Source organism: Alligator sinensis, unplaced genomic scaffold (assembly GCF_000455745.1).
Source record: "Alligator sinensis unplaced genomic scaffold, ASM45574v1 scaffold569_1, whole genome shotgun sequence".
Classification (NCBI taxonomy): domain Eukaryota; kingdom Metazoa; phylum Chordata; order Crocodylia; family Alligatoridae; genus Alligator; species Alligator sinensis.
Window position 1 is genome coordinate 2363773 of NW_005841914.1, and position 26087 is coordinate 2389859.

Genomic DNA, 26087 nt, shown 5'->3' on the forward strand with positions numbered 1-26087 from the left:
GGAACAACCGTGTTCTCCCCCTCCTATAAAGTTTTCCTTCTGGGGCGGTGTGAAAGACCCAGGCGGGATGGGGGAAAATGGACTTAAGTGCTGTCACTTTAAGTAAGCGAAGTGGGAAAGAAGAGGTGGCAGGGGGGTATTACAACTGCGTCTCAGCCATCAGGAGTGTCCCGCACAGCAGGAACAGGTAATGAGAAATGTTCTGACAACGGCATCGGTTTTGTTCTTGGCTGGGGAAAAGGGGAGAAAAAGTTCAGTTCTTTGGCTGTTGATAGCAGTAGCAGGGACAGGTGGATTTTGCTGGGCTGTCCCTGCACGAGAGCTGAACTTCTAGCCCACCTGAGTAAGCAACCCTCAGACGCTGCGGTCCTGGGAGAGGGGACATCAGAGAGCAGAGGCCCTATCTCGGCTGAAGTTGAACAGTGCTTTGCTGTTGACTTCAGGAGGCTCCTGACCCAGCAGAGCCCAACTCAAGATCAGGGTCCCAGATGCTTTCTCTCAGTGGGGGGTAATTTGCAGAGCTTAATAAAGATGCCCAAGCAAGCAGCACCTGGCATCAGGCCAGGACTTCCTGATGCCCACACAAGCAGCAGTTTTTATTACTGTCAGTCATTCCTACCACACTGGAAATATCCATGATGATCCCCTGAGCAGGTCCAAGCAACACTCAGTGCCCTGAAACATCCAGCAAGGAGCGAGCTGCAGTGCTAGGGGAGGAATGTGCTTTGCACACAGATGCCAAGTTTTATGAGTCGCCTTTTCATTTCTTTGCCTTGCACCTCCCTGAAGCGACTCTGCGGGTAGGAGACAGGCCCCAGGCTTTGCCTTTTGCTCTCTGTGCTTCCCAGCTCCGTGCTTCTGACGTTTTCTCTTGGGGGACCTTAAGAAAGGAGCCAGGCTGTGCGCTGGAGGGGCCCAGCAGAGATCTCCTCTTGGGTGCTCAGTGATGGGCCGGGGAGAGCTGCTGTGTGAGAGGCAGTGTGTGCTTGGAGGAGCGGCTTTCCCTGCAGCCTGCGAGCGCGGGTTATAATTAAAGTCAACAATACTGGGAAGTTATTGGGTGGCCTGTAGCATTTCTGAGCCCTTGGGACTGATTGCCTCGGTGCATTCGTTCAATTGCCATTGTTCGTGGAGCACTGCAGTTGGCAGGTGGCCTGCTAGATCCTGAGCCCCGGTGTAAATCTGGAGTCTTAGTGCTCTGTAGGGCTGTAGGGAGGAATATTTGGGACCTGATCCATCCTTTGTCTCAGCCCTGGGTAGCTGTTTATAGCAGTGCCCAGGCTTCTGCAATGCTTTACCCCGACTTTGTGCTGGTACAAATGACATCTTGAGGCCGAAAGCCGTGCCAGGGCTCGGTTGTATGTGGCTGTGTGTCCCAAGATGGCTTTGAAAACCTGGATGAGGCTGGGAGTGTGAGCAGCCAATGCCAGGCTGTCCGGGGGCGACAGCAGCCGCTGTACCCTACGCTTTGGCAGGATGGCAAGTTCAGAGCTGCTCTGTGCCTACCTGCCTTTCTGCACCTGGGTGAGAGCACCTGAGGTCATGCCATCCATGCAGTGAAGTGGGGCTTCTTCATTCCCATCAGGTAGCCTGTTAAAAGAGGACATTGCCTGCTAACCCAGGTAGCTGGGGAGGAGATCAAGGGGTGGGGAGGAAGCATGGGGCCAGATGGGTGGAATGGGGTCCCCAAAAGAAGGCTCCGTGATGGGCACTAGACAGGGATGGAGATGACCCCCCAACCCTGTGCAGCAACTGGAACCAAAGGCCACTGCTCTTCTGTGCGTCAGCAAGGCTCCACATTCATACAGAGAGAGCCCAGGGCAGCAAGGCACACTCAAGTCATGTCTGCAAGGTCTTCTCCAGAGCCACGAGAGCAAAAAGTGTATGTTGTGGTCTGAACCCCTGGAGGGATTGCCAGCACGACAGAGGTTTTCAAGGAAAACCCAATAGGATTGTACAATCCTGTGATGCAGCAACCCCTCGTCGTTCACAAAGAGGTCTGGTGCTTTCTCCGCCTGCGGCCTATATTTCATGTATAACGACTGCCCCTGGATGCAGCCTGCACGGCAGATTAGGTGTCTTTGCTGTGTGAGCCCTGTGCTTTCTCTCCTGAATATTTCATCCCCTGAGGGAGGTGGTTCCTGCCTTTCTGTCCCATAGAACAGACTCTCCTCTCTCTCATCTGGAGGGTGGTATTCAGTAGCCCTGGGCTCGGCTGATGGGCAAGGTCCATTTTTTGGGATCTTTTGGTACCTTTGTCCCATGGGAGCCCTTCTCCCTTCAGCTCCCGCTATGGCCCCAGGTGGCTGCAGGGAGCCCAGCACCAGCTTTCTTCAGCTGTAGTGCCTAGTGCAGCTCTTTTCTTGCAGGGCAGGCTGGACCAGGGGCTAAGGCATCGTCACAAAGCCTGGAGGCAGATCTCCCTTGGAGCTACTAAGTTCCCTTGACCGGTTCCAAGTCCCCTATCAGTCAAGCAGTATGGCGTGTATTGTGGCGATGGGAGTCCTGGATATAAGCAGGAGGAAAGCTTTGGCCAGCTGCTTTCTCCCAGCTAGATCCCAGCAGCTTTCTGCTCTCCCTTCCAGTCACTTATCTGATGCCCCCTGTAAGTTGTGTGGATCACAACACACAACTCGAACGCGCCTCGCTAGAGGGAGAGCGTGGCTGTAGGGCACAAAGCTCTTTGCTGTTTGCTCCCAGAGCTCAGGGTCCGTGTACAGCTTGGGCTTGCCAGTCTTAGAGTTACTCTGCATTTGGGGGTCCCTGGCTCCTTTCTGAGGAACAGCAGCTGGTGTGGGCTGAGGGCGTGCTGGCTGATCTGAACCCAGTGCCCAGATCTTCTGTGGCAGGGCTGGTGCTAGTTCTGCAAAGCGCATTTAACAAAGTTGCTCTGAAGAGGCCGAAGAGAGATGTAGAAAGCAGGCCAGCCCCTCCAGCTGGGCAGCAGAGCGTGTGCAGGGCTGGGGTCGAGCTGGGAAGGTTTGATGATGCAGAGGAAGGTTCCTTGCCTCAGAGATCCTCCTGGAAGCAAGAAATCGCCCCTTTCCATCTTCCCGGGTGGTTGAGTTTTAACACGGCGGCATAATGCAAATTGCTTGGAATAGCGGCCGATACGCAGCAGAAGAATCAGCAAGAGCTTCATCTCCCGAGGCAGAGAAACCGTAATATAGATGGGGACATGGAGAAACAAAGCAGAAAGCCCACATGCTCCTAGAAGAATAGCATAGCTCTGCTCCATAAGCAGAAAACCAGGGGAGCAAGGTTTTCTGGTAGCACGGGGGGAACTGAGCATCAGGGAAAGGTGACCCAGGCACAGCATTTGTCTTAATAAAGGGGTGACTCCCCGACTCTCTGCCCTGGAAGGGAATAAAGTAAATACTATGCCTGGACCAATGTTTGCTCCCAAACATTTGGTGTCTGTTGGCCACTAAATATAACATCCTTCCTGGCCAAGGTAGGTCCTGAAGGACCAGTCAATCAACAAGCTAATTTCCAGCAAGGCACGAGGGGGCTCCCCAGCCTGGGTGGGTGATGGCATTGTGCCCAGCATCCCGACGTAGGTGTGGGTATCTCACCTTGCACATCTCCCAGCTCTGGCCTGGTCCCTGCCATGCATTAGTTGCGGTGAGGACCTGGGCTCTTTCCTCTGATCATTCTGGGCTGGCCTGTGAAGCAACGAAATGCTCCTAGCAGGGCAGGGCTTTCTCTGGAGCTTGCTGCCTCCTCGCACGTTCCTTGCTCTCCCCATGGGCTCCATGTGCGGTGTGCTTGTTTACCAAAGTGTGTTGGCCATCCTCCCTCCCTGCCAGGCCCAGCCGCCCTCACAGCTGCTGTTTGAAACATGCAGGGGAAAAAAGCAACACCCCTGGGGCTGGGGCTGGAGCTGGGGCATGGAGGAGAGGAAGGGAAACAGATGACTTCATGCAGGGAGACGGTTGTGGGGCTGCCAAGAGCTCTGGTCAGGGCCTGCCAGCTGAGCGGCCCATGCTACCCGCTGAGGCTGGCACGCAGCAGCAGTCCCGGGAGGGGGAAGCAAAGAGCGGTAGCTACAGCTGTGTGACTTGCTCCACACATCTGGACACAGCTGCAGGAGGATGCAAGTTGCTCTGAGCAAACAGAATGAAGACAGGGCCATCGACGGGAGAGGGAAGGTGCAACGTGATGGTGCAACTGGTGCCAATGATGCTCGGCCTCTCTTCTGCTGTCCCTCCTGCGGGCATCGATCTGGACACTAGTGGTGCCAGAGTCCCCTTTCCGTTAAATTACAACCTGGTGAAGGCGGATGCTGAATGCTAGGTCTTGGGGACCGGGCTGCCCGAGGTGAGGCTCTCCAGGGCAAGACTGCAGCTCATGCTGTCACTGTCCTTGCTGTAGAGGTCTTGTGTCCTTGGTGTTTGTCAGCCCAGCTCCTTTCATGGAGGTACTCCTGATACTGGAGGCCAGCATGGCTAGTGACCTGAGCTTGGACTTAGGAGACATAAATTATTCCCTCCTCTCCCCTCACCTCTTTCTGGGAATGAGAACCACTGCATTAGAGCTAGGTATTACTAGCCTGCTCCATCCTTCTCCGGCTCATCAAGGAAAAAGCAAGTTATAATGCCCAAGAAATTAATTTTATTGCTCTGTGAGCCTGTCTGTGGCATAGGCGCTGACTTTTATTTTTGCTGAAGGGGGCCCAAAATGATGGACACATGGAAAGCTTTATGCATTACAGGTGATAGCCCTCTTCCCGACGGGGGTCAGGGCCCTTGGGCCCCCACGGACTTGGCATCTCTGGTCTGCATTGCTAAGCGGAGTTGGATGCGAAACACAGTTCATGTTTCCTGAGAAGTTCGGCGATTCTCCGAATTCCACTTTGTTTCAAATTGGGATAAAAAACATGTTAAAAATGTCAGAATGTTTCCCAAGACAGAAATCCTGCACGGGATTCATGTCAGAAAACAGACATTGTGCTGTTTCCTCTGTTTCCTGCTGTAGTGAACTGCTTCGACCTTTCGGTTTATTCCAGAATTTTTCCTGCCAAAAAATGTCTTCGAAATTTGGCACGGTTCTGCAAAATTTTTCCCATTTAGGTGAAATTGTTTCTATGAGCAAGAAAAAATGGGGTTTGCCATATATTTCTTTTCTGCCAGCTCTCAGGCTGCAGTGCTAGGGTGTTGTGTGCAGTGTGGGCCAAAAACAGTGTTGGCCTTGGTCACCTAGAGCTGGGAGTGATGAAGACACGATCTGAGTCGCTTATTCCCGCCTGTGGTTTAGTCACCGGTATTTGCCTTTGACTTTCTCCATTTTTGGATGGGGTCATAGTGAACTGGGGAAGCTTTGTTTGGCTTCTGATGGCTCATCGCAAGTCTGGTGTGGCTGTGTCATCTTTTGGTTATCTGCTAATCCAGGACAAAGAGTAATTCGTCTGCTCCTGTATCTTAAACTCCAGCCAGGGCCCAGGGTGCAGCTCCCGAGGGAGGGAGCATAAGCAGGTGAGGAGGATCACTGTGAGGACAGGGTGACTGAGGCAAAGGTAAAGTTAACAGGGGAAGAGCTGTGTTTTATTTCCAGTGGCTGGTTTCTAGGTTGCAGAGTAAGCAGGTCCACGCACCTGCTCCCTCTCTCCCCTCCTGTAAAGCACATGCCCTGTCGCTTCTTGACTCCCTGGACACAGTGCAAGTAAATGCTTGATCTAGGTGACACATGCCACACTGCCTGCCTGATGCTCGCACACCTTGATACACTTGCACACACAGCCACCGCCCATGAGCACATGTACTGATGCCGTCAGTGTGTACTCACCTACCGCACCTCCATGCACAGATGGAAACACCCCTGCTGTGAACACACACGTGGACCCAGATACACCTGGATATACTCCCTCCTAACACATGTGCACATGGTGAAACACACAAGCACCATGACCCCCTCCCCACTACCTCATGCACATCCTACCACTCCTGATGCACGTACACATGCAGACAGCTTAATATTCCCAGTACCTCCTGCTCTCACCGCACCCTGACACCAGTGTGCACCTTGACACGCTCCCGGTGCCACATCCATAGGGTGAAACGGTGAGCTGCCCCCTGCCATCACAGATGCACCCCCTGACAGCTGTCATGCACACCTACATGTGCACCCCCTACACATACACACTACGTCTTTCATGCACACCTACATGTGCACCCCTACACGTACACACTACATCTGTCATGCACACCTACATGTGCACCCTCCTACATGTACACTCTACACCTGTCATGCACACCTACATGTGCACCCCCCTACACATACACATTAACTGCAGTGAAGATCAGACAGGATCTCTGAGTCTCTTCCACTCAACCTGAGCAGAGGACCCAGGCCCAGCATTCTCCTTTGCCTGAGCAGAGGTATAGGGTGCCTAAACAGGACCAGGCTGTAGCACCAGCACCTAGCATCAGAGAGACACCAGGCAGCAGCCAGGCTCAGGGAGGGTGGTGAGGCTGGGACAAGTGGGAGGAAGCAGTAGGACTTTCCTGGAGGGGAAGAAAACCTGTGGGTGCTGGTGTAGGGATTCACAACGTGGAGGAAAGTCCATGTGAGGGTTGGGCCCTGTGGTTGCAGAGGCCTGAAGGTTGGGGTCATCCTTGGCTCGGCCCCCAAGTTCCCTTTGTCCTGCCCTAACCCACCGTGCCCCTCTTTCAGCAGAGGGAGCTATTAGCAAGGGTGACGCCGGGGCACTAACTGCTCCGTGCTGTCCCGGGCTCTCCACACTCCTGGGCTCAAGCAGGGTTCGGTCTTCAGATCTGGAGCAAGGCGCTGCTCATTTGCCTTCCTGCCTCACCCCAAAGGATTCTCACTGCTCCTCTCTCCGATGCTCACTCTGCCCTTCCTCCTTTCATGCTGCGTAATGAACGGCAGGATGGTTCTGGCTGAAGTTCTTCCTTCCCCCGTGTCCTGATTTCCCACGGTGGCAGGCCACTGCCCCCACCTTGCACTGTGCAGCCCTCCCTGCTCTTCCATGCCAGGCCTGCTTTATGCTTCTTTCCTGGCCCACCGCCTGGGCTAGACCCACACACAACTCTCTGCCAAGGACTTTCGGACCTGCAGAGCTCCTTGCTGTTGTATCCTTGGACCCTCCTGCTCTAGAGATCAATCTCAGTCCTCCTATTTCCAGCGCAGTTTCTTCCACTCTCCCATCTGGCCTGTAGCACCGCGTGCTATTCCAGTCCTTAGTCTCTTATGACAACAGGCTGCCGGTTGCCTCGGACAGTGCCTGATTCTTCATTGCCAGCTCCCATGATTGTATCGCAAGTTTTGCAACGCATCTCTTTTTTCCCCTTAAAGCTCCAGGTCCTGGAATCCTGTGATCAAGGGAGACCTTCAACTTTCACTGGTGGATGAGGGTGGGGAACAGTCCCCTTTTGGACCTTGCAGTGATAAAAGCTGAAAACCTGTGACCCTACAGCTGCAAAAACCAGGAGGCTGGTGAAAAATGAGCTAAAGTGCTATCATTTTTGCAAATCTCATGATCCCTGAGTCAATCTTGTAGCTTTTTGAGCCTGCCTAATGCTGTCTGAACCTCCTGCCAGTTGCAATGCAGCTTTGCTGGGGGATAAACCAAGTCTGCTCTGCCTGTCTTCTCTTCCAGCCCACATCCAGTGATGTGCCAGGTGTTCAGAGAGGAAAGGCTCCTACGCTGTAACATGGCTCATCTTCATACCTCCGAGCCAAAGCATTTTCAGTACATCTCCCGCAGCTTGGAATTGGGAGTTCCCTGAGGATATACACAGCACTTTTTCATAAGGTTATAAAGGCTTTCTTCAATTCTGGCCCAAGCCCCCAGCTAGGAATAAATCGGCCGGCCAAAAAATGCTGCTCTCATAGCAGATTCTCCCATCTATTTCTGTTCCTCCTCCACTTTCCTCAAGTTCTTTCACTAAATCATACAGAACAGCAGTCACTTCTCATCTTGAAGGATTTCTTAGGACTTTCCAGAGCGACTGTATGAAAACTAGTACGTTGTCCCCTTTGGGGTGGGGTAAGAAGCAGTTTTTAGGAAAATTGGATACGGGTGGTGTGGCAAAAATTGTCCAGGGGATTTAGGTCAGCAGAACAGGGTGATATTGCAACTTGACTGGTTGTGGATTTTGTGTGGATGACAGAGGGTTCACTATTCAAGGTCTGATTCAAGGCTTATGGCTTGTTAAGGAGACTCCTCCATTCTTGCAGAGAGGACACCCCATCTTTTATAGGAAGCACCATGGGCTCATTTACCATCCCAAATGATCTGGACTTTGGCCAGGCCTCTCCTCTAGAAGATGTGCACTGAGATGCCTCCTACTATCAGGCTGGCCCAGTGGGTCCAGTACAGGTCCAGAATGAAATATCACCCGCCGGCTGAATCGTGAAGCACCGTCCCCCACAGCCATCGTCTCCCCACATTTTCCCCTCGGAGGACAGCACACAAGAAACTGGAGAGCTCCTCCCAGGGGTGACACAGCTCCCGGTTTAGCTGAGCTGAGCTTTGCCCAGTCTACAACCAGTGGTGTCCTATGGCCACGAGTCACAGCTTCCTTGACAGTGCCAAATAATTGAGGAGAAGAGTAGGTAGAGCCCCAGGCAGGAAGTTTCACTCCAGGCCTGGATATACCTGGAGCTCAGGGGCTTTCTGGATTCACCCCTGTCATAATAGACTACAGACTTGAAGGCGTCTCCAAGGGCTCTGTCTCCTGGTCCCTCTCGCATCCTAGGGTGGCATCTGGGCAGTGTAGGGCCAGGTGACTGGGTGCTGGCTGAGGAATCGCTCTGAGCTCAGGGTGCTTGAGAAAGTTCCTCTGTGTAATTCGGAGACTGAGACCAACCACAGCTACGTGGCAGCCCCTGGGCTCCTCCAGCTCTCCCGAGATGTCCTGCCCTTCAGCTCCCAAGAAGACACTGGGTGTAGCCTGTCCCCCTCACTTGGAGTGAGTATAGTAGGAAGCTCAGAGCCTCCCCTTTCTCTGCCTCTAGAGACTGATTTCTCTGTGCTAGTCAGAGATGCCCACCATGGCTGGACTCCGGCCAAGGCCTTTGGACCAAGGCCAGCGCCCACTCTGGAAACCAGCCACCCCTTCTGGGAACCTGGAAGCTATAACTTATCTCCGCTTCTCTCCCCAGTTCCTTTATCTTTGATTATTTTTTCCAAGCCCAGCTTGTTTTTCTGGCCACGAGCAGTATCAGGAAATGAAAGACACTTTCAGTTCTTTGCTCCCTGCTCCCAGCGATGCCTGAGTCCGTTGTTTGCTCCTGACTCTATGGCCTGCTCTATCTTAGGCCAAGACAGTCAGTCTGATAGGCATGGATGTTTCTGTGCCTCCCGGGGTCTGAACAACGGACGGTCTTGGGGCTGGCTGGAAACGTTTGCAGTGCCGGAGCGCCGAGAACATTTCCAGCCTCTGGCTGTGGATGGGAAAGCACCAGAAAATGGCTTGAGCGCTGTGCAACGAGACATGCATCTAAGGGAATAGATGCCATCACTCTCAGGGACTGGTGTTTAGTGATGTGAGCAGACAAGCAGGGGCTAGGACTCCTGGGTTTGCTTTCCACTAATTGTCTGTGTAACTCCGTCTCCATGCTTTTGTTTCGCTGCCCATAAAAAGGGAGGATGATAATAATAGTAAATGCCTTGCGTGGGGACTTTGGGGACTCCATCTATAAAGGGCTGTGATCAGGGGCAGTCTCTTGTCACGTATTCATGCAGCTCCGAGCACCCTGGAGCTTCTCGGTGCTAGTGAAATAGTGATGCTGACTGCCACTCCCCTGCTGTGTCCTGTTCCCCCCTCCCACCCTCCAGCTGTGTAAAAAGTGATGGTAAAATGAACTTGGCAGTGAATTCTTGGGAGCAAAACCACAGCCAGGGCTCCTCTTTGCTTCTGCTGGGCTCATCAGCAGCAAGTGCTGAAAGGCATCCTGAATCTCGCTGATGGATCTGGAGGCCGTGCACAGCATGCCCGTAAAAGGTCTGGTCCTCGCAAGGCCGGAGCTGGCAGCCGTGATGCACAGGTCTTTGCCAAGAGCAAGAGGGCAAGAGGCTCTCGGCAGGGCTGAGACTGCTCCCGGGCTGTTTAGCGAGCCCCGTGGCCTGGCAGCCTCCTGTGTTAACTTTGCTGCAGGAGGTGTGCCCTGTCGTATGCTATATGTGCACACTTGGTGCTGTGTGTGCATGGATGGTCCTGGTGCTGCCCCTTGGAGCCTGGAAGGTAGCACAGGGCTGTTCTCTGGTGTGGCCCAGGCATCAAGGGAGACCAAGTCTCCCATCCCCTTCCTGAGCACGTGATGGGGCCGAGCAGGTACGGCAGCGCACGCACTATGGGAACCCAAGCACTGAGGGGCTGCTGCATTTGCTGGGCCAAGGCTGCAGCTAGACGGCTCAAAGCACTTTCAGCAGGCTTTCGGCCAAAACCTCTGGTGGCTCCGATCTGGGGGTAAAACACTGCCGGGTGCTTGGAGGAGAAAATTTGACTTGAACCATCCCAGCACAGCAGCTGTGATGCTGTTAAAAGGCATGAGCTCCTCGTGATGACTGAGAGCCCCAGACATGGAGGGGACCCTACTGTGCTAGGTGCTGTACACAGCGTTGGTCCCTGCCACAGAGAGGTGATGGTTGAAGGGTCTGCGCACACCGTCGTCTCTACCTGTGCAGACAGACCTGACTTAGCTTTAAATGAGGTGGCGTGGGGCTTCCCCGGGGAATCCTGGGGCAGGGGTTGTGTTGGTTTGAATTGGGTCATGCCATCTCAGTAACTTCCCCTTCTCTCTCGCCTGGCCAGGTCCCCAGCCCTTCATTCCAGACTTGGAGGGGGACATCCTCTTCCTGCTGGACAGCTCTGGCAGCGTCTCCTACTACGAGTTCTCCAAGGTCAAGGAGTTCATCAGGGACCTCCTGCGACCCTTCACCTTTGGCCCCCACGACGTCCAGACCAGCATCATCCACATCAGCACGGTGCCCACCATAGAGTTCCCCTTCGACCGGTACCTGTCTAGCGAGGCGGTGCAGCAAGCCATCCGAGGCACCCAGCAGCTCATGGGGGACACCAACACGGGCAAAGCGCTCTCCTTCGCCAAGGAGAAGTTCTTCACGGATGAAGCCGGCTCCAGGCCTGACGTGCCCAAGGTGCTGGTGTGGGTGACAGATGGCTTCTCCACTGATGACATCTCCCCCCCCATGCAGCTCCTGAAAGACATGGGGGTCACGGTCTTCATCGTCAGCACGGGGCGGGGGAACTTCCTGGAGCTCTCGGCAGCTGCCAGCCAACCACCTGAGAAGCACCTGCACTTCGTGGATGTGGACGACCTGCCCATCATCACCAAGGAGCTAAGGGATGCCATCACAGGTACCGCACTCCAGCAGGGTGGGGGAAAGACATGGCTTTTCAGTGGTGGGTGATCATCAGATGGTTCATAGGGTAGGAGAAGTAAAGGTGCAGGTGCCTCTCAGCATCTCTGTAGACCTCTGGCCCACAATGGCAGGGTTGGGACTCTGGGGAAGCTCCCCTTGCTCCCTCCCTGCACTTTTCTTATGATGAGGTGACTCTTCTGGTGCGAAAGAGACCCCAGAAGAGTTAAACCCATTCAGCAGGTTGTCACGCTTCTCCGTTCCTCAAGGAACGCTTGATTCCAAGGTCTGGCGATGACATTAGTTGGTGCTTGGGGCCAACGAGATAAGATAATGATGTGGGTGTCAGGCACTGGGGTAGGTTGATTCATTGATTGGCTGAGAGATGACTTACATTGCACCCCTGGGCAGGTTGTGAACAGCACTGATGGAAGCAGGAACCTCTGTATTTTAAAACCAGGCCCTTACTGCCTGAGCTGGTTTGAACTTGTGGCCCAGCCGCCAAAGGCAAGAGGCAGACCACTGCACCATCGTGGTAGCAAAGGTCTAGGTTTTCAAAACTGTCCAAGCTTTTGAAGATGCAGCCTGTCTCCTAGGTGGATATTGTTACTCATGTAAGCACCAAATCAGTGAGATCTGGGTGCTTTGGAGTTTGGGGAAATCCTTCCGGGAACCTATCTGGCCGCACAGAGTCTCTTCCAGCCCTGCTTTCCCAAGATCTGCACCATTAGGCCCCTAGCAGCTGTTGTGAACTTGGCTGCAGGCCTCAGCACCGTGTGGGATAGCACATGTACTAGACCTCAGCTCCAAGGGACTGGCAGTGCGAGGCTGATGCTCGGCATCTCTATGTGGAGCGGGTCTGAGTCCTCCGCTCTCTGAATTTGCAGATGTCAGGACAGTAGCATGAAACAGTGGGGGGAGACATCCTGTTGACCACCAACAGCAGCTGTCCAGGCTGTTTGGACAGCTGTGTTAATGATCCTGTTTACCTAGACATAGTGTAGACCTCAAGGAGGAAGGGGGACACATAGTTGTCTTCCCCTAGGAGATGGTATCGCCGTGGACTGGCAGCTGTAACACGGGAAACAAGCTGGGACGCGTTCCCTACTGCAGACTGATGACAGCCTGTGCTTGCACTGTACAGATTTGCTCAGGGAAGCTCAAACAAGTTGTCTGGTGCCTTAGAAACCTGCAAGGCTTTCCAGTGAGTCATCCCAGCTACAGGTTGCCAGGGTCCCAACAGCTCCAACCAAGCATGAAAAATGCATTAAAGGCAAGGCCTCTGCTTCCACCCCCTGGGTTAATTGTTAGCCAAGGACTTTGCAGGAGAAGATGAATTGTGAAAATAAAAGGCTGGGGCTTTCAGAGAGGCTGTGGATATGAAGTGCCCAAATCCCTTAGAAAGTGGAGATGTGGGGGTATCTGCTTCCAGCTCTGAAGGTTCCCTAGACACCAATGTAACCATCTGCTTTTTACGCTTTCATTAAACAACTGTGTCCACATGGTAGGAGATGTAAACCAGGTGTGGCCTACTGCATTACATGTGTACTGGGAGCTAAGGATATCCAGGTCGTGTCCTGCCGCTGCCACAGACTCCCCCTGGGACACTGGCCAAGTCACTTAGCTTCGCTGCCCTGGCCATGTCTACGCTGGTGCCATTGGGTTCATCCGGTGTGTGAAGAGGTGTCCTATCTGATCACCCAGGAGTGACAGCAAAAGTGTGTTACAAATACAGCACAGCATGCCAGCTGTGTGCCTCAAATAGAAATGCAGCTACATTGGCACTGCATGCCCACAAAACCCTTTCCCAGTACACTGTACTGGTACAGCTATACTGGCAAACCACGGGTATGGCCTAGATTTCCTTATCTGTAAAGGAGGGATCGTACCGGCCCAGGTAATGCCTGTACAGGAACCCGGAAGCTGGGAAGCACAAAGTATCGCTGCAGGATTCAAATGTGCCTGGGCGTTATCTGGGGTTCATTTGATTTTAAACGGGCAATGCGCAAACACTTCAGCACCTGCTGAATGGCTCACAGCTGTCTTAGGGAGGCACCAGGGGCATGAATAGGCTGTGGGTATGACATGAAACCAAGGTAGCTGGATAGTGCTGGGCACTGCTGCCCGCTTCACATGCTGCCTAGAGTAGATCTGACCTGAGCTCTGCAACCGTGCACCTCTGCCGGTGTCCATGGAGGGATCGAAGTGCTGCCCTTTAGGCCGCTGGTGTCGTCCCGGGAATAATTCCCCAGCGTGGTGGATGCTAGCAGGACCCGGAGCCTAGCAAGAGAAATTCTGATTTGTTTCTCCAGTGCAGTGTTGTAACGTGCTCTGTTAGCCAAGCAGAATGATTTGGAGCCCGATTTGGCTAGCACGGGTCCGGTGAGATGCTTCCTGCCCACACAAGTCAAGGTTTACGTACTGGCACCCAGCCTGCTTTGTTGCAACCGGGGCTAGGAACATTGCTTCGCAGTGGAGACCAAAGGTGATTTAGCTTTTCACCAGCCCCCGCTTGTAAATCATCAAGGAAAGAGACCCAGGTGGCCAAAAACCACAACTAAGCGTCAGGAGAGCAAATTTCCAAAGCAGCGCAGAACGTCTTGTGCACATTTGCATATCGTTAGCCGCACTGCACGTCCCCCTGGCAGCTTTTTATTGCCGTCCACGTGGGTGTTGCCTCCCAACACCTCCAGATTTGTTTGGAAAGCTGAGCCAGTTACTATGGCACTGCGTAGACTTTCCATTCACCGTCCCTGTCTCCGTCTTAGTTGTAAATGAGGCTTTAATTCAGCACTTGGCTCCTGTGGGGCCCGGGGTGGTTGGAGCTGGAGCTGGGCTGGGAGTAGCTAGCTAAGCCCTTGCAGGGGATCCTGTGATGCCGCAGCCTCATGACATATAAAAGCCTTTCTCCTTTGGAAAGCCAAGCCCAATGGCAGAGTGAGCAGGGACCTCCACCTCCCTTCCCCCTGGAGGAACGTGCCCCAGAACGTGCCAGGTGCTGTACACACGCCCGGACTGTCTCTGTTTCTTTCTGCGCTTTCAACCCTTAGCATACATTTGGTTCATGCTTTTCTTTGCATCTATGAGATCCAGAAATGTGTTGGTTTGAGGGCTTTCAATGAAAACGGACCCCAGGAGCTGGGGCCTTTGGAAAAAGAGCCAACACTGATCAAATAGTAGAGCCACCTTTGCCTTCCTTCCCCTGAAGCTGCATGGTCTGTGCCCTGCCTGCCCAGCGGGCATGGGACGGAGGAGCCCAAGCAGGGCCCTGGGCAGGCAGTACGTCCCAAGCACCGCATCCTGTTACCATCACAATCCTGTTGGCGTCTTTTGCCACAAGATACTGATTTTAAAGCCTGCCAGTAGATGCACAAATGAGCCTTGTTAGGAAGTTGGCAGATCTCCTCATCCTGCCCAGGCAAGGACTGGCTTTCATCTCTGCGGGCTGCAAAACGCCCTGCCGACAGTCCCTCGTCTCTCCCTGCAGCCCCAGCCTCAGGTGCAAGCCTGAGCTGGGGAACAACCGATAAAAGGAACAGCTTGCCGCACCCCCGCACCCAGACGCTTTCTCCTGTATCTAATCACTACGCGGTACAGACACATTTCCTTTGCTCTCAGAGGTTGGAGCAGAGATCTAAGCAGGCAAATAATAAAGCTGAGTTAATAGGGCTGTCTCTGGGAGCCGGGCCAGGTGTTCTGTGCCAAGCCAACATGAAAGCCACCACTGAGAGCGGGAAGAGCCGGGGAGGGGGAAGGGTCTTGGTTTGAAACATAGGGGAGCCCCAACCTCCTGATCTCTACTCCCATCGACTCCTTCAGGGGCTGAAGGACAGCGGCTCTCAGCCTCAGTTTTCCCACTTGTAAAATGCTAATGGGTGCATTGCTTGGAGAGCGGCTGGGTGAGCTCAGGGTTGCAAATGGCTTGGCCTGATGTGCTTGCACCAGTGCAGATTGTGAGTCCTCTGGGGTTAGACTCTGCCCTCTGGGGCAGGACATGTTCACCCCTGTACAGCTCCGCTCCTGCTCTGTGCAGGGAGCTCAGGGTCAGACTGGTATAGGGGCACAAGGAGCACGCACCCCCTTTGTACAGAGAGTGCGTGCAGCCTCGCACCCCTGAGCCCTGGATCACACCAGGACAGCACTTCTACCCAGCGGTGGGGCACACAGCAGCCACGCTGCACTCCAGGCTCAGTCCAGCACATCAGGAGACAAAACAAGACCACAGTCCAGATGCTGAGCTGCGGAGAGCAGCTGTGGCTGCTCTGATGTCAGCTAGTCCCGACCCTCCAGGAAAATCTGGGTTTTTTTTAAAGCCGACTCTTCCCTGAAACCTGGGCAGCCCAAAGGCTGCAGTGCCGAGCAGGAAACGTAGCAAAGGTTCATGTCATTCAGACATCATTATTTGTGTGAGCATAGCACCTCGGGGACCCAGCTCGGGACACAGCGTGCTCGGCGCTGCACAAACAGCCCAGCCCCCATGAGCTGTCAATCTGCCGAAAGGAGAGAAGAGATGGATGCAGGCAGGCTGGGTAGGATGAAGGAATCGCCAAACAGTACTGGTCAGCACCCTAACCGTGTCAAGCTGTCCCAGGAGCTGTGGGGAGGGTTTGAGGGAGGGCAGGGAGTGAATCGTGTGCCCATGTAAGAAGTGGGTGATGCAGACTGCAGGTGGCGAGGCTGGAGAGGAGGACGCAGCAGCGATTGAGATACAAGGTGTTGAGACCTGGCCGTACGTGGAGCCTGACTCTCACTTAAACCTGGGTTTTGGAGGACAGGAGGAGACGTGCCCCGTGGCAATCCTGCAGTAGCACCTGGTGCTGGACTGGCTGACCCACCGGTCCTTGTTCCTACCCCTGCTGGCTTCAGAAGAGATGCCCTCCCCTTTGCCCAGTGCCAAGGGGCGGGACTCAGCCTCCTGATGCTTCGGCTGCTGATGCCCCTTTTGAGTCAGGCAGACGGCTGAGCTGCTTTAAGACACCTAGGAGACAAGCGTGGGTTTATCCTCCAGGGGAGGGCCCGGTGGGTGTTTCTCAATCGGAGGATTCCTTTGGGGTGACGTGTGGCACGGCGCCAGCTCCAGCTCCTTGCTCGCGGCTGCCCAGGGTCTGCGCTCTGGAGTAGCTGACATCACGCTTTGGCACCTTCTCCTGGGCTGGGCTCTGCAGGATTGTACATGTCCTACAGGGCCCAAGAGAGGCTGGGGGAACTGGGCTTATTTAATCTGGAGAAGAGAAGACTGAGGGGGGATTTAATAGCTGCCTTCAGCTCCCTGCAGGGTGGGTCCAAAGGGGATGGAGCTGGGCTGCTCTCAGAACAAGGATCAATGGGCTCAAGTTGCAGCAAGGGTGGTTTAAGTTGGATATTAGGAAAAACTTTCTTATGAGGAGGGGGGTTGAGCACTGGAGCAGGTTACCCAGAGAGGTGGTGGACTCTGCATCCTTGGAGGTTTTTAAGACCCAGGTAGGCAAAGCCTTGGTGGGATGATCTAGTTGAGGATGGTCCTGCTTGGAGCGGGGGTTCGGCTACATGCGACCTCCTGAGGTCCCTGCCAACCAAATTTTCGATGGTGCTATGTCCAATAGCAAGGGGGAGCACAGCCAGATGCAGCGCAGGGGCAGGGAGAGCTCAGCCCTCGGCTCCTCGACGGTGTCCCTGGGTGACCAGAGCCATGGGGCAGCCTCCACAGCAGTCCTCAGTAATCAAGAGAAATCATTTCCCCGCCCTCCAATAAGTGTCACCTAGAAATGCGAGAGTGCACCGAGGGAGGGCTGAAGTCAGTCTCCTCCACAACTTGCCTGCAAGAATGGACCGTGACCAGCCAGCATGGTGATGCTGCTCCTTGAGCCCTCCTCCCACCCTTTTCAAAGCACTTTACCTCTGGACCCCAGCTGGAGAAACTGAGGCAGAGACGGATGCCACTGGGCTGGGCTGCTGGCACAGCAAGTGTTCCTGAGCTGCTGATGAAGAGTCCTGCCACTTTGGCTTTGGTCTTCCTGGCACTCGGGAAGTTGCCAGCAGGTCCATGCCACGCAAGTCAGGAGACCCTGGCCGAGACACTTGTGCTGGGACGGTCTCCAGGCCTACGTGGTGCCGAGGAAGGGTGTGGAGAGTGCGGATGGCTGGCAACGTGTTTAACAAGAGGCAGCAGGGGCATGGACGACGTGCAATGTCCCTGCCCAGCTGGACGAGCCAAGAAACAGCTCAGAGGAAAAACTGAGGCTGTCTTCTTGGTGGGAGGCAGCTGGCTGGGGCTCCAGCCACGTGGAGAAGGAAAGCTGGCTTTCTAGATAATGTACAGCACTGAGGTCCCCCTGGCTCTGTCGGGGATTTGCCGTGTGGCTCTGGGCAAGTCACTTGGTTTCCCCACGTCTGAGAGGGCATGGTGGTTTCCCCATGGCACTTTGCCTTGAGGTGGAAGGTGCAATCAATAGGGGATGTCAGGACTCGTGCTGGCTTGCTTCCCGCTGATGCTCTCAAGGTGCTTTTAAAAGGCATTCACAAAAGAGGCCTCACAACTCTTCTGCGTCTTTGTCCCTTGCCACCCGAGTGCTGAGACTAGACCCAGGAGTCCCGGCGCAGCATCGCCTGCTGTAACCGCTCGAGAGTGGGATAGTTAGCGAAGGCTAAGGAAGGAAAATTCTCCTTCACCGGAGCTCCTGCAAGCCTCCCTGGGCTGTCGGGGGAATCTCACGGTGGCTGGCTCTCTCCTGTAATTGTAGAGGTGCAGCCCATAAAGCAGGCTGTGAAGGACTGAGAGGCGTATTAGCTAGATAAACCCAGAGCAAGCCCTGAACAGATAACGGGCATACATTTCTGGCACCATACAGACCAGGAGGGCATCGCCATGGCCAGGAGGGCATTGCCATGATTTTACTTGATTACTGCTGTGGAGGCTGCCCCATGGCTCTGGTCACCCAGGAGGGCATCGCCACGGCCAGGAGGGCATCATTTTCAGTGGAGAAAGGGCCGAGGGGAGGATGGAAGTTCTCCAGGCTTTTATTTCTGGGTAGCAAAGGTCAGTGCTGTGAAGAGGAGGGGTCCCTGGGCGAGATGTCTGGAGATCAGTGTGCCAGGTCCTGCTTGTGTGAAGGGCTCCCAGTGGGTGTCACCCGGGTCAGGGCTTTGGGACTCTCTGGTTTTCTCTGCTGGGGTTGGAGGCTGCATTGCTCAAAGCTGACGGGCAGTAGAGCAGCCTGCCTCCAGGAATAGCCTGTCAGCAGCCCATTAGCAGGGCCCTGTCCAGCCCCACATGCAGCTGTGGTACAATGTGCCCTTCTACCTCTAACAGGGCTCCAAGCCTCAGGAATCCTGGATGGGAGCCTTGCCAGTCCCCAAGGAAAGGCAATGCCAGGATTCGCTTGGCAGGAGCAAAGAAGAAGCCAGCAGGCTAGATGAACCCTGAGCAAGCCCTGAATGGTTAATGGTCACAAATTCCTGGCACTGTCCAGGCCAGGAGGGCATCACCATGGCATCATTCCCAATGGAGGACGGGCTAAGGGGAGGATGGAGGTCTCCAGGGCTTTATTTCTGACAAAGGGGGGAATGAGAGAACTCAGGGGTAGATTTCAGTGAAATGCCCAGGATTGCCCTCAGCACAGTGCAGTCGCATGGATGGTGCCAGGGAAGAGGGCTCTTATGCCAGTGCAGGGGGAGATAGTGCATGGAGGGGCTGTGAGGTCTCCCTCAGTGTGGGTCCTTGCAGGAAGAAGCAGCTGCTTGAGAGCAGGGTATTGTCTGGGTGTGCAACACACCATGAGGCCAGGCTTTGCAATGGGGCTCACAGGAGGTGATGGAGGGTTTGGGCAGAAGGGATCCGTAGTGGTGCAGGGGCAGGGGTTGCAGCCAGGAGCCTGGGGAGCCTCCAACACCGAATGCCATGGGGCAATGGGGCATGCGTGCAGCCCTGAGAGTGACCTCCATGACTGCCTCCCCTTCCCCAACCGGGCAAGGGCTGTGCCGGGGCAGACGCCTTCTCTCCCAGTTGGCCAACTGGGGTCACCCGCCTGTGGCACTGTGCCTAGAGACAGCTGCCAGCGGGACTGGGTTTTTTGCCCCACTCTGTTGCTGACTTGCTGCACGCTAGAGGAGCTTCCAGAGAGATGCAGTCACCTCCGGCTTCCTGGGCTGGGCCCAGCACCGGCTGCACGAGGCAGAGAACACGCCCCGTGCAAAGTGAAAGCAGTCGGTCCCGGGTGGACGATGTGGGCAGGGCTGGAGTTGCCCTAGCAGGCAGTATAGGTGCCAGCCTGGGGCATTAGGTGTGCAGCAATGTTACGGAGCATGAGTGAGGGCAGGGCTGGGAGGCTTGACTCCCCCTTGACTTGCCAAGCGCAGCTCCTGGGTTGCAGGATGCAGCCAAGCCCCACCTGGCAGCCCCACCACCAGCAACTGCCATGAGATGAAGTGTGTGGGTGCTCAGCATGGTTTCCTGTGGGCCAGGGCCCTCTGGCATAGCAGATCACCAGGACAGCTTGCCCTCGGCACAGTGCAGTCGCATGAGTGGTACGAGAAGCCTTTCCTGAGCCAGGTGGCACCAGCCGAGGGGAGGGGGTGTTGGCTGGTGGGTGTTTGGGTCCTAGCTGTTCTTTGCTCTTCCTGTGCATGCTATCAAATAAGGGCCAGCTGGGAGTGGAGACCATCCCTGCCACCCCACGTATCACGTAGTAGAGAGCAGGAGACCATGCAGTCCCGTAGCCAGAGTGCCTCTAGCTGGCGGTCTCCATTGCCCTCTCGTGGAGACACACAGATTTGCCATACACACCCTGACCCATCATTCAGGACACGCTTGTGGCAACAGTGGGGTTTTATTTAGACCTGGTGGGAGTGGTGAAATAATCCACTAGTGTTTCCCTACAAATGCCCGGCCATCACTGCAAGAGTTTGCACCAGCTTCATATTTTGGAGGCTTTCATTGGCTACTGCAATAGCTAAAGAAAAGGACTGGCATCTGCAAACCAGCCCATTGCCTCCATGTGACTTACCCTGCCATGCAGCATTCCTCCTGTGAGCAGTTGCTTTGTTGCACCCCAGAAGCAGCTGCACTGAAGTGGGGCAAATGACCCTGTGAAAGCATCCTTTGTAACATGCTTGGGATTCACTGCAGAGATGCAGTGTGAATTCCAGCTCCTCGGCGGTTGCTAATCATTGCCCAGGGAGCCAGGGATAGCTGTGCTCACCCTCTGGCCCGTGGTGATTTCCTGTCACTCTTTCTCCCCAGAGGTTATCCGAGCCACACGGCTGCGTGCTGTGGACATCACCTCCAGTAGTTTCCGCCTGATGTGGCCCAAGCTTCTCTCCAGCAGTACCGGCTATTACGTGCTGGAGTACACCCCTACAGACGAACCCAGGAGGAAGCTGATGCAGCAGGTGTCCGGGGACCGCACCAGCTTCCTGTTGAGCGACCTCGCCCCAGAAACCACCTACGAGGTTGTGCTCATCCCTGAGTCCAACACGCACTATATCCCACCGCAGACCACCAGGGTCACCACGCTGCAAGGTATTATATGAAGCGGGGGGGGTGTATTGGGGTTCCTAGGTACAACCCAGAAAAGCTTAGTGTCCCGTTGTTCTGGGCATCGTCTGGACAGATGACAGCAGTCCCTGGCCTAGACCTTATAGTGTCGGCAGCAGAGTGGAGAAAGCAGCCTGAAGTGGAAGGCCAGCTCTACCAGCTGAGGCTGCAGTAGGTCCAGTGACCTCTCAAAGAGGTCCCACCAGCAGCAGAAAGGGACATAGCATCACACAGGTGTGTGTTCAGTATCCAGGCAATTGTCCCCATCGTCCTCCAAGGAGCTGAGGACAGTCTTATGTCCTGCATCACCCAGGCCAGCTGGGAGCAGAGAGCAAGAGCTGGCCCTGTTTGAGGAGGGTAGCGAGGGCTGTGGGTGGCTACTTAGAGCTGTGAAAATCATCGCTTGTTTGGCTTGTCCAGTCATTCCCCCTCCAAAAAAAAAAAAAAAAAATCAGTGAAATTGGGCACAATGGAAAAACTGATGGGGAAAATTGCTTGGGGTCAAAAGAAACTTTTCAGGTTCAAGCATATCTTGTGTGTGTTCTGCCTTCGTGATATAAGACGGCTGGAAAATGTTAATTAAAAACACCAGAGGCGGTTTGCCTTTTTTGAATGTTTTTCCCCAACATGAGCATTTGGGCAGAACCGAGGCGGATCTGCCAAATGTTTTGGAGGTGCCAAGTCTCCATTGTTCTCAAAGGGAAAAATACAGAGTTTCTTCTGGTACATTTTCCTCAGCACTTTTGCAGACAGTGACAGGGGATATAAGTGCTCGGAGTCAAGCTGGCAAACACGCCAGGAAGCCAGCTGGGCTCCCAGTATATTACACTGCACTGAATGGAGGAAACTATGCTGCTTTAACATGTCCAGTTGGCTTCCTTTTGCACCTCTCCTGGCAGAGGAAATCAGTCCCACTCGGATTGTCATCTCGGAGTCCACGCCGCACAGCATCCGTGTCAGCTGGTCCCCCACGCCGGACAGCGTGGTCAGCTATCAGGTCCTGTACGGGCCGCTCCCCGGGAATTCAGCCAAGCTTCTGGAGGTGGATGGGAAGCACAACAGCACCGTGTTGGAAAACCTCGCGCCCAACACAACCTACTTGGTGACAGTGGCGGCCATCTATAAGTCAGGGAAGGAGAGAGCCCTGTCGGCCAAAGCGTGCACTCAGGAAGGTGAGTGAGCAGTGTCCCTCTTGTCCCAGCTTTGATTCCACATGGGCTCGATCATGTCGCATGTGGCCCCTAATTCCAAATGGTGGCATAAAGTGGCTCCAAACTCCTGCCACCGGTTGTCCAGACCAGTTGCTGCAGATCCCGTCTCCACCTATTTTGGATTCCCCAACCAACAGCTTTGCAGGCAAAATCAGCATCCTGCTGCAAAGTGGAGGTAGGCCATGGGGAAAGGTCTCAATCAAGAGAGCAGCTTAGTCTGCCCTACTGCCAGGATTGGGGTGGGGTTGGGATCTACTGTGATGCCTCTAAAGGAGAGAGGATTGCAGAGTGAAGAGGTGGGAATGGGATCTCATCAGGGGTCTGTCCCACCGCTGTAGTTTGGTGTCTCTTAGAGTCCCTTATGTGAGGGCAGTCCCATGTATGATGTCCCCGAAACTTTGCTCGTTGTAGGAGGTGATATTCGGCTGTAGTCAGAATGATGGAAGAGTGAGGCATTGCAGAGAAGTGAGATGAGTGGTGGGACGTTGGGATGGAGGGCACCACAGTCCAGCTCCTGATGGACGAGTGTCCGTGACACCAGAACCACTCTCTTGGGTTCAGCGGAGAAGCTAAGGACTGGCTCAGCCCTGGCGATGAGACTGTTCCCCCATGCATAACATGGGTGGAGCCCCTGGAAAGGATGGTACAGGGCAAATCTTGTCCTGGTGCTGGCCAGGCTGCCCTGGTTTTGTTGGTAAATAGAGGCATGAGAGCTGTCAACCCTGCAGTCCTCACCAGTGGTGGAGTCACTAAGGAAGGAAAATGGAGCTAAGAGGGGTAGTTCCCCAGGAGCAAGCCTCAGTAACATGATCTTCTTGCCCTCTCCCATGGTTAGAGGGCTTCAAGGTGAAGCACTTGCGCTTTGAAGACATGGGCCCCAACACCCTGAAGGCATCCTGGGACTCTGCTGATGGGAAAGTCCTTGGCTACCGCGTGAGGTGCCGGCGGCAGACGGGCCCCTCGTCTCTCATCAGCGTCTCGCCTCAGGTCCACAGTGTGCTCCTGACAGACCTGGCCGCAGGCACCACCAACAAAGTGTGTGTGAAACCCGTGTACAAGGACCAGGCGGGGAAGGGGCTGTGCCGCATGGTGCACATGCAGCCTGGTGAGTCGGGGACAGGGCATGGGGAGCTTTCTGATGCGCAGACCCGGAGCACCCTTCCCAATATCCAGTGCCATGGAGTCTCTGCTTGTGGGACCCCATAGGCCACCAGTAACCCAATGTCCAGTGGCTGCTGGCATGCCACAGTCTACGCTGGTGAAAGCCATGACTGCAGTGGGATAGAAGTGGCTGGATTTCATAGGTGCTCAGCACCTACAGCTACCCATTGACTCAGATGGCATCTGCGGTCTAGGGTTTGAGACCCCTTTCAATGACTGATGTTTCAGAGGGTGGGTGCTTTGGACAACCAAGCCTTTTTTGCCCAGAGGTTAAGTCAGTAGTAGCCCCATTGCACATACACTAGCATATCTAGAAGTCGCTGATGGTTCAGCATTGAAATCTTCTCCCAGGGTGCAGGGGCCTGACCCAGAACTGCCTGAAACCCTTGGGAATGTTTTCACCTGCTCAAGCAGACCCTGTATCTGGCCCTAATACCCACTAAAAGCCTGGGGGCTGGGGTTACAACTGAACTCCACTGCGAAGCGGAGCGGGGCTGCTCTGTAAGGGGCTTGAAGGGAGGACTGGAGACCCAGGGCTTGAGGCAGTGGGAGGGATGTTGGTATAGGGAAAAGCTTGCAGAAGGGGCTGATGGGCTCAGTGTGATGGTAGAGGAGGAGGATCCAATCCTGAATGGGCAGGAGTGAGTTGGGAAGCATCTGAGATGAGATGAGGGGCTGGCATGAGGGTTCTGGCTTTGGGGAAGGATAGGAAAGGGCAGAGGCTGGACATTACCTGCCCAGGCCAGGGCCAGAGATACCCCCAGGTAAGGTCCGTCAGAGCTGCAAACCCTCTACCGCTTTGTCCTTACCAGCCCAGCTGACCTTCTGTCTCATGTCCTTTCCAGCTACAGAAGCACAAGGATACACGCGCAGGCAGAGAGCGTGATGGACCCTGGACTGCACCGTTCCCCTGCAGAGCAAGGGGAAACGATCAGACAAGAATGACTGTGCATGGTGGAGCCCCACACGTCGCTCCCCTCCTGCACTGTCCCTCGAGGTGTCAGCCCCCCTAGCTGTAGCCAAGCCCAGCGGGCTCCTGAAACTGTAAAGCACTCCCATATCTTACAAAGCGGCTCGGCAGGACAGAGCAAGCAGGCTGGTGGATGGATTCGAACCATGCAGTGCTCTGGTTAAACAATGTGCTAGCCCCCGTCCCCTTTCTTCTGTATGAATTAGCAATGCAAAAGAGAAGCAGGGAATCCTCATTATTGTTCACTTGCTTCCTGGTTTCTATTTATTATCTCTTGTGTCTTCATTATGGCAGAGTATAAGCATGTTCCAGGTTCTATAAGCGAAGACCTGGCCTTTCAGCTCTCGGCATTGGGGTCCAAGATGCCACGAGCTAAATTAGTCTCCAGTATGGAGCTCCACGGATGGGGCTGGAGTGCATCAGGGGCTGAATAGCATCCATGAGCTCAGCAGGTTTGGGGTGCAGGCAGTGTCCTTGTCATGGGAACTAGGATCACACCAGGCAAAATGATGACTGCCACAATAAATAGCTCTTTTTATCCATGCATTACAACAGAGCCCATATTAGCCATCAAATGCAACCACCTCTGGGGTGGAAGGTGGAAAAAACCAGCAATATAACACAGCAGTTCAGAGTGCACAGGGAAAACCCAGCTAAAACCATGAGGTCTTGAGGAAGAGGGAAGAAGAGAAGCAATTGCCCACCCAGGGTTCAGTGGCTGAGTCACTGATCAGTCAACACCTTGACTCTGATGTAATGTGCTGGGGGAGGCGTTATGACCACAGGTAGTTCAGAGATGGTCCCATGTCTGATTCAGGAGACTGGTGCTCTGCTTGGTGAACGCTGAGGTATGGAGCAGTAGGGTTGTTCCAGGGCAAGGGTGTGGGCAGGGGCCAAACACTGGCAGGGAGGCCTCCATGGTCCCTGTCTGTTGAAGTCTTAGCTTGAGCGCCCATGGATTTGACCACTCCCTTCCATGGATGCCAAGTTTAGCCCAGGAGATTAAATAAAAATAGAGGACAGCCTTGGATGGTCTGCAGGGTTTTCATTCCAGACCCTTCCCCAGTGCCACAGGCACATGCTGCCTTGTTGCTGCCTTGTCCTGGTTTCCTGCTCTGCTCCACAGCCTGTGCCGCATTTAAAAGAGGTGATTATGGAAGCAAAAATCCTAGATCTTTTCTGTGGCCCAGCTCAGTTGCTTTCAGGATGGGGAGGTGTGTTTGCAAGAGGCTGCCAGCGATTATCTAAGTACCTTAGTGCAAAGGCCATTTTATTGGTTCAGGTCCCCCCTCTAAAGCAGAGGGTCATAAGAGGATGTACATACTCCTCTGGTGGCCACAGGCATGCCAATGTGCATATATTCCCCTAGGGATGCTTGCTCCATTGCGTATGTAAAGCTTACTTCACCTTCCTGGGATACATTTTAGAGTTGTGCCGTATGTTTGGAAAGACATATGCCCTGCAAGCCCTCCCTGGGCCTGATCCCGTTCCATCTGAGTCAGAGGAAGCTTTGCTCTTGATCTGATTGAGTCTTATTTGTGCTGAGCTCTTACGTTGGCTTGTAGGCTTCAACCTCATGCTGACCCTTTGCAGAGAGGCAAATGTCTCTGTTGGCTCCAGTGGAAGAGGTTAAAGGACCCCGGTGTCTCTTTTAGGATGTGCATATTTAATCACAAGTAATGCAGACAGAGGTTCTGCCCGCATCCAGGGAAGGATGCAGCCTCCTGAAGCTTTCATGCTCTGAGATGTAAGAGCATCTTGTTCATTCCTACTGTTAAGATGGAGACTGCTTACATTTGCACAACTCCCTAATGTACTAACGTGTTAACATTGCTTCCCCTCCAGTGTAACATGTCCTTTTGAAGGCAGTAAATTAAATATACAACATGA

General features: G+C 54.3%; 1 protein-coding gene across 1 annotated transcript in view; it reads left to right on the forward strand.

Annotated features, from left to right (window-relative positions):
- VWA1 (von Willebrand factor A domain containing 1) overlaps positions 1-26087 on the forward strand; it is a 26343-nt gene extending 256 nt beyond the window's left edge. The window contains 7 exon segments of the mRNA XM_025198092.1: positions 1-151; positions 153-187; positions 10779-11342; positions 20562-20840; positions 21755-22027; positions 22902-23171; positions 24073-26087. Of these exon segments, the coding sequence (XP_025053877.1) occupies positions 78-151; positions 153-187; positions 10779-11342; positions 20562-20840; positions 21755-22027; positions 22902-23171; positions 24073-24113 (1536 nt within the window). The 5' untranslated portion in view covers positions 1-77 and the 3' untranslated portion in view covers positions 24114-26087.